The following is a 7,182-nucleotide window of genomic DNA, read 5'->3' as shown; positions in this document are numbered from 1 at the left end:
GATGTATGTTATTCCAATTCCTTACTGGAGAATTTCCATTTAGAGGAAAGAGTGATAAATTAACATTTGATGCTATTAATGCATGTGCACCATCTTATCCTCATAATATGCCAGTTAATGCAAAAGATCTTTGTCAAAAATTAATGGTACTTGATATGAATAATAGAATTGGTGTAAAATCAACAGATGAATTATTATCTCATCCTTTCTTTACAGGTATTCAATTTGACTCTCTTCTTCAACAAACACCACCACCATTTGAAGCAGGAATGGCTATTCCTAAAATTGAAGATTTTATATATCCCGGATTATTAAAAGAAGGTGAAAAAGTTATTTTATATCGTACAGTATATAAACGTAAAGGAATTAGTAATACTAAACGTGACTTAATTTATACTGACCTTCCTCGTCTCTTTTATTGTGTTTCTAAAACTCCTAATATTAAAGGTGAAATTCCTCTTACTAAAGATACTTCTTATTTCATTAAAAGTGGATCACAATTTATTATTAGAGTACCTGGCAGAGATTATCAATTAGAAGATTGTCTTGGAGAACCTCAAGTATGGATTAATGCATTTGATGCTACTTGTCATAAATGGAAATAAAATTAACTTCATATTAATAATGAAAATACTCATTCAGTATTTCTTTTGATATTTATTATTCTTTCCTAAAAAAAAATAATTCATTAAATTTAGTAGAAAAAAGATAAAATTTCATTTGATTTTTATAATGTTTATTTTTATTATCTACTTTCTTTGATTCTTTCTTTATTCATTATTTGGTTTGGAAAAATTTTCTTTCTTATTCTTCCTTTTAGTTTGAAGTATAGTGTTATCATAGAAATAGTAAGAGGGATGATAAATAGATGGAAGATATTCATCAGGTATAAATGTATTGAATATCTGAGATGTATTGAATTGAATAAAAGAATTTAACAAGATGATTCTTTTAAATAAAAAAAAATAGATTAGAGCGAACGGAAATACTCACAAGCTTTATCAAAATAAAATTGGTCAACCCCCATAGCAGGTTCAATTGGACGAATTGTATTTTTCATTTGATGGTCAGAAGCATGTAATATTGAAGAAATTCCAGATAAAGCGTAGTTAGTATGGTACAAATCAGGTTTTTTAGAAGGCTTATCTCTATATCCACCGTCTTTATTTTGAGAAGCTAAAATAATGTAATCAAGAAGTTTATCAACGTTTGGGAAAACAGGAGATGCTTGGAATGTTTTAGAATACTTTTTCAGAATACCAAAAATAGATGCTTGCCAAAATGTATAACAAGCATCAACTAATTTGTTAATTCTTCCATCAAACCCACCTTCAATTGGTTTTTGTCTTTGGATTAACCATCTTAATAATTTGTTAATATCTATTTCATCTATTCTACCTAATAAAGCTAATGCAGCAACAGCACAGTATGAATATCCTCCATGTGCTTCACCTCCTGGACATCCAGAAAACCCTCCCTCATACGTTTGACATTTTAATAACCATTCAGCAACCCCTTGTTTTAAATTATCGTCAAGAATATTTAATACATACGCAGTAGATATTGCACAATAACAAGCCCTTGTATCAATATCTCCAGAGTCACAATTCATTTCAAAAGAACCATCAGGAAACTTTTTAGATATAAGAAAATTATATGTGTTTTGTCTATTGATTAATTGGTAAGCATTCACTGTTCCAATATCTATCATTGTACATACTCCAGAATAACAACCTGCAACAATTGGAATACTTTGTTGTGACCCTCGTATTACACCATCTGGAAGTGTTATTAATCTTAAAGCCTCAGTATATTCATTCAAATATTTATCTACATTATATCCAAATAGCCTTAATGGATTAAGAGTCCAATATAATATCCATGGAGTTGATGAGTCTAATGACATAAACCCTGATGGAAGGGGTTTATGAATAGATAAAGTTAACCATTTAATATGTATCTCTGGATTAAATGAATAAGTCAAAAAATTATGTCTTATAATATATCTTGTATATGCCTTTTCTTTTTCAACAGTATTTTGGCATTCATACTGATCTATAGAAGTAACAGTTTCTACTTCTACTTCTTCAATTTCCATTTATGATTTATATTTTTAAGTTCATTTTTTGAATTTAGGACATTTAATTGAATAAAGTTAATTAAAAAATGTAAAAAAGAAGATTAGGTTTTTAGGTATTGTTCACATCCCCTTACGTTAAGTTATATACTTTAATATATTACTTTATACCTTCAATCGTTATTATTCTTTTTACATTCTAAACAATAAAAAAGAAAAGGATTTAAACTATCAACTTTTATTTCCACTCATTATTTTAAACTAAAAACTAAAAAACAAATTGTAAGAAGTAATGATTAACATTTTCAATTTAGGAATAAAACAGTGGATGATAAAAATACTATTTGTAGTTGTTTGTCATTTTATTATGTTTTTTTTTATTTATGAATAATAATTGATTATAGGTTCTTGACATTATTATTTATGGATTTATATTACAAAGTATTAATGGTTATGAATCTTTAATCTTTTTCAATGAACAACCATTATTCTATTATAGAAGAATATCATTTTTCTTATCATTAGTAGTAGATTTATTAATATTATTTGTTGGAGTATTTTCTTTACTAATACTTCTTCTTTTAAATTATCAATATTCAATAACAAAAGTATGGGGACTATTTTTTGTATTTCTATCAGTTTTCTCTTTAATTGGGACTTTAACTACGTTGAATTTAGGAAAAAATGAAGTAGACATTTTCATTAAAATGGATAATAAAAGTATTTTTGAAATAGAAAAAGAAAATACTTGTTGTTTGGACCTTATAAATCCAAATTGTGGATGTTTTGAATTAGAAGGGAAATTATCTAAAAAATGCCAATATATTAAAAGTGACTTAGTCTGTTCGTTTGAAACAACTCATTGTAGAAAATGTCTTGTTCATTCAAATAATGTATTCTTCATTTCTTCTATTCATAATTGCATACAAAATATTATTTTAGTTTTTGTTGCTTTGTTTGTTTGTAAAGAGTGGTATTTAGATTCACTTTTAAATCCTTCTCAGTCTACAATTAAACAATATTAATTTTAAATCATTTGTTTTTAAATTATGTCGTATCTTTTTTTTCTCACGTCAATAACTAATTACTTGTCAATGCTTTTTCTCTTGAGAGGTTATTTCTCGACAAATAGGAGACAAGACTCAAAGACAAGCCTCAAAGTATGAATTAAAAGTAAAATTAAAAAAGAAAAAAAACCCTGAAGGGTTCATAAAGGAATCTATCGTAACGAAAAAAAGGACTAAAAAGTTTTCAGTTAAAAAAGATCAAATGGCATTAAGAGCTGAATATGAAAATAGTACTGATATTGGAGTATTTACTAAACTCACAAATAAATATTGTATTACTGCTCCAGGAGGTTCATCAAGTTACAAAATTATTGAACAAGAAGTCTCACCAAAAATTCCTTGTGTAGAAGCAACCATAGGTGGATTGAGAATTATTGGAAGATTAGCTGTTGGTAATAGAAAAGGATTATTATTACCAAATACATGTAATGACCAAGAATTATTACATCTTAGAAATTCATTACCAGATGATGTTGTTGTTCAACGAGTTGAAGAAAGAATGTCTGCATTAGGAAATTGTATTGCATGCAACGATTATGTTGCTCTTGTTCACCCAGAAATTGATCGAGAAACAGAAGAAATTATTGCTGATGTTCTTGGAGTTGAAGTATTTAGACATACCGTTGGAGGAAATCCTCTTGTTGGGACTTATTCTGTTATCACTAATAAAGGTGCAATGCTTGCACCAAATACTACTCAACAAGAACAAGAAGAAATTGGTACAATTCTTCAAGTACCTTTAGTTGCTGGAACAGTTAATCGTGGAAGTGATTTACTTGGTTCTGGTATGATTGTTAATGATTGGTGTGGTTTTGTTGGTATGGATACCACAGCTACTGAGTTGTCAATTGTTGAAGGTATTTACAAATTACGTAATGAAACAGATGTCCAATTTGCTTCAGTAATGGAATTAATGAAATAGTTAATTTAGTTACTACTAGTGTTCTTCTAATTGAATTTTTGTGAGACTATTTTTATTTTACTTTTTTAATGATGAAATTTTGTTTTTTCTTTGTTTAATAATTATCAACTCTTTTTAACTACGTTGGAGAATGATAATAGATAAATCTTGTTTTTATTTTTCAATTTACATACTGATTCTTGATTAGACTGAACAAAGCTCATTTTAAGTCTCTTTTCTTTATCAATTTTTTTAATTTACTGAACTAATAAAAATTACTTCATATTTATTACAGCAAATGGCAACACAACAAAAAGTTGACACCTCAAGATGGATTGTTATTTATCCAGCTTATATTGATAGTGAGTTAACTATAGCTCAAGGAAGAAAAGTTTCTAAGGAAGTTTCAGTTAAACAGCCAAATGTGTTTGATCTGAAAAAAGCATGTGAAACATTAAAGGTTAATTTTGTTCTAGAAGTTTGGATTTATATTTTTTTCTTTTCGACAGAGTATTTCTACCGTTATCTGTCTTTTCATTTCACTCTAGTTAATTAGAAAAATATAATACTTAATAATAGAAACAAAGATATTCACGACAACAATGGGTTATGGGAAGAGTTCGTATTCAATTAAAAGATGAAAATGGAGTTAACATTACATCATTTAAAAATCGTTTGTGGTGATGAATTTATTCATATTAGAGAATTAGAGTATTAATTTAATTTTTAGGAATTACTTTAATTAGAGCAGTTGCAGAATCTGTGAAAAATGCAAGAGAAGAGGCTGCAAAAGCTCAACCAGCAAAGAAAGTTGGAAAGAAATAATAAAATTCTCATTTTCGTATTAGTTGATTAATTTCTTTAAAAGATTTTTTTTAGAATTTAACAAAAAAAAAAAAAAGAAAAAACAGAGTGATTGACAAAAAAGAAACTAAAAACTTAAAAAATATTCAAACAACTTATGAATTCTGAAGAAGATTTCCTTTTCAGTGAAAAACAAAAAGGGGATGGATGTTTTTTATGGGCTTTAATTCAAAATTTCTTCTCTGAAATATGTCAAAAAATATCAAATTTATTATTTGGGACAATGTTACGTGCTGACTCTATAGACAATAATATTATTATCTTTGATGATGAAGATATTTTAGGTCTTAGTAATATTCCCAAGAATTCTAATAAGTTCTTAAATTATTTTGACCACAATGAGTTGATTAATAAAATAATGAAATACAAAGTCAAAAATGGATCAAATGCAGGATATAGTATTGAACAAATTCTTCAAAGTAAAAATCTCAACGACTTAATTTTTGATTTTGACACATCTGATTATTATGTACATAAAGTTTGTTTATTCTTTTTTCTTTTTGTATTGAAAGGTTTTATTAACTTCAATATTTCTTTCTCTAAGAAAAAAAAAAATAATGAAATTATTTAAGATTTTCTTTGAAATAAAAGAAAAAAGTTTCGTTTTATACTCATATTCCAGATGTATGTTTTTAACGAAAAAAAAGATTCTCATAATTTAATTTGTCAATTGTTCCTTCGTGTAAATAGTAAATTTAATGTGTCTAATGCAAAAAAAATATCAACTCCAGACTACATGAAAGAAGCTTTTGAAGAAGGAACTAGGTTTATGAAAAAAAAATTGGGTGGACATGATTTGGATTTAACAGTCATTGATTGGTTGAGACTCCAAGACTATAGAATTCAACCTAAGAAAGGATGTATGGTCCTCCCTGGTCAAATTCACCCAGGACTTGGAATTGGTCATGAAATTGAAGAAATGCTAATGGATTTTATTCAACAAAGAGGAAGAGATGGCTCTCTTAATACTCCAGAACATTGGCACAACGCTTATATGTATTATAATTCTTCTCATTTCCACTTCCTTAATCCTGCATTCGAAGGATTTTTCAGGTCTATTAATGAAAGTATTAGAAAAGATATTGAAAGTCATAGATTAACAGCAGTTGCATGGGCTATTGCCCAAGGAAAATTGTATCACAAACAAACAGGGGAAAAAATTAAATGGGCAACATTAGAACAAGTGTGTCCAATTTCTCGAAAGATGCATAATTACTTTGGACAAGAATATATAGATATTGTGATGAGAAATTATCATCCAGAAGACTATTTTATTGATTGGGACGATGAACAGACAAAAACAAAGACAATTATTGGAAATGAAGAAAATAATAATCGACTCCATAAAGAAAGTTAGTTAGTTCTTCAATGTCTATGCAAAGAATAACATAAAAATATTACAAATAGGTTTTGATATGAAGAAATCTAGCCATAATTGTATTTTAATTCAATTACATTTTTTTCATAAAAATGTTATTAAAATAAATGTTATGTAAAGCAAATAAGTTATTATTCTTTATTGAACAATTAATTTATTGTTTATAAATGAGATTATTTTTTAATTTATATTAATTTATATCTTTTTAAGATCGAAGGTGGCACGTCTGAAACACCACACATAAACCCTAGTACAAATTCATTCTTCGACTCTCCCAGTTATTATCTGGTTATGACGGTGCCTTTGAATTAGGAATGTATTAGGGAATGCTGCAAAGGGTGCAGCAAGAGAATACAGTAGAATATTACATGGATGTAATATAAGAATCTACTGAAGTGTGGTGACTAAAAGAAGATTAGTCAAAGTAAGACTAAAAAGAAGATTAGTCAAAGTAATATAGTAGTAATAAAATGATTCCTTCTTCCATTCATAAAATAAGAAAAATGAAATTCCTTAAAATTAAGGTAGAAAACAAACAAAGGCTTAAAAAGAAGAAATAAGCAGAAGAAGTTTGAAAAAACCTTAATAGGAAAAATAAAGCAAAGAAGTGGTTTCCTCATTTTGCAAGAAAAACCTAAATGATAGGTTAAACAAAGAGATTACTCTTTTTTAATAATAAGCTCAGGGATGGGATTAGTCTCCCCTGAGCTAGGAAGAATAGATGAAAATTCTATTAATACTTAATTAACTAATTTTTATTTTAATTTATATCTTTTTTGAAGATTAACTCAACTCTATATGATAAAACCAACTTAATACTATCTGGTAGTTTTGAAATAGTAATATTATGAAGTATATTTTAGACTTAAAACAACTATTTTAAATATAATTTGTC

General features: G+C 27.3%; 6 protein-coding genes across 6 annotated transcripts, besides 2 other annotated features; 5 read left to right on the top strand and 1 right to left on the bottom strand.

Moving 5' to 3' along the window:
- Positions 1-5: 5 nt before the first annotated feature.
- Positions 6-605, top strand: EHI_006200 (3-phosphoinositide-dependent protein kinase 1, putative; the record flags this gene model as incomplete). The annotated part of the gene is made up of 1 exon (XM_001913707.1): positions 6-605. One exon carries the CDS (start codon positions 6-8, stop codon positions 603-605), a length of 600 nt encoding a protein of 199 aa, XP_001913742.1.
- Positions 606-831: 226 nt separating this feature from the next.
- Positions 832-952: a repeat region.
- An 18-nt stretch (positions 953-970) lies between these two features.
- EHI_006190 (protein farnesyltransferase beta subunit, putative) lies at positions 971-2,098 on the bottom strand (the record flags this gene model as incomplete). Its single annotated transcript, XM_648349.1, has 1 exon — positions 971-2,098. The coding sequence occupies one exon, from the start codon at positions 2,096-2,098 to the stop codon at positions 971-973; it is 1,128 nt and encodes a 375-aa protein (XP_653441.1).
- A 686-nt stretch (positions 2,099-2,784) lies between these two features.
- On the top strand, positions 2,785-3,102 carry EHI_006180 (uncharacterized protein; the record flags this gene model as incomplete). The annotated part of the gene is made up of 1 exon (XM_001913706.1): positions 2,785-3,102. The coding sequence occupies one exon, from the start codon at positions 2,785-2,787 to the stop codon at positions 3,100-3,102; it is 318 nt and encodes a 105-aa protein (XP_001913741.1).
- A 244-nt stretch (positions 3,103-3,346) lies between these two features.
- EHI_006170 (eukaryotic translation initiation factor 6, putative) lies at positions 3,347-4,112 on the top strand (the record flags this gene model as incomplete). Its single annotated transcript, XM_648348.2, has 1 exon — positions 3,347-4,112. The coding sequence occupies one exon, from the start codon at positions 3,347-3,349 to the stop codon at positions 4,064-4,066; it is 720 nt and encodes a 239-aa protein (XP_653440.1). The 3' UTR covers positions 4,067-4,112.
- A 231-nt stretch (positions 4,113-4,343) lies between these two features.
- EHI_006160 (Signal recognition particle 19 kDa protein, putative) lies at positions 4,344-4,870 on the top strand (the record flags this gene model as incomplete). The annotated part of the gene is made up of 3 exons (XM_648347.1): positions 4,344-4,523; positions 4,625-4,718; positions 4,776-4,870. 3 exons carry the CDS (start codon positions 4,344-4,346, stop codon positions 4,868-4,870), a joined length of 369 nt encoding a protein of 122 aa, XP_653439.1.
- A 136-nt stretch (positions 4,871-5,006) lies between these two features.
- On the top strand, positions 5,007-6,266 carry EHI_006150 (uncharacterized protein; the record flags this gene model as incomplete). The annotated part of the gene is made up of 2 exons (XM_648346.1): positions 5,007-5,387; positions 5,532-6,266. 2 exons carry the CDS (start codon positions 5,007-5,009, stop codon positions 6,264-6,266), a joined length of 1,116 nt encoding a protein of 371 aa, XP_653438.1.
- A 232-nt stretch (positions 6,267-6,498) lies between these two features.
- Positions 6,499-7,046: a repeat region.
- The last annotated feature ends 136 nt before the right edge of the window (positions 7,047-7,182 follow it).

This window comes from Entamoeba histolytica, genomic scaffold (assembly GCF_000208925.1).
Source record: "Entamoeba histolytica HM-1:IMSS scf_1104750516361 genomic scaffold, whole genome shotgun sequence".
Classification (NCBI taxonomy): Eukaryota; Evosea; order Mastigamoebida; family Endamoebidae; genus Entamoeba; species Entamoeba histolytica.
This window is presented reverse-complemented; position numbering and strand designations above follow the sequence as displayed.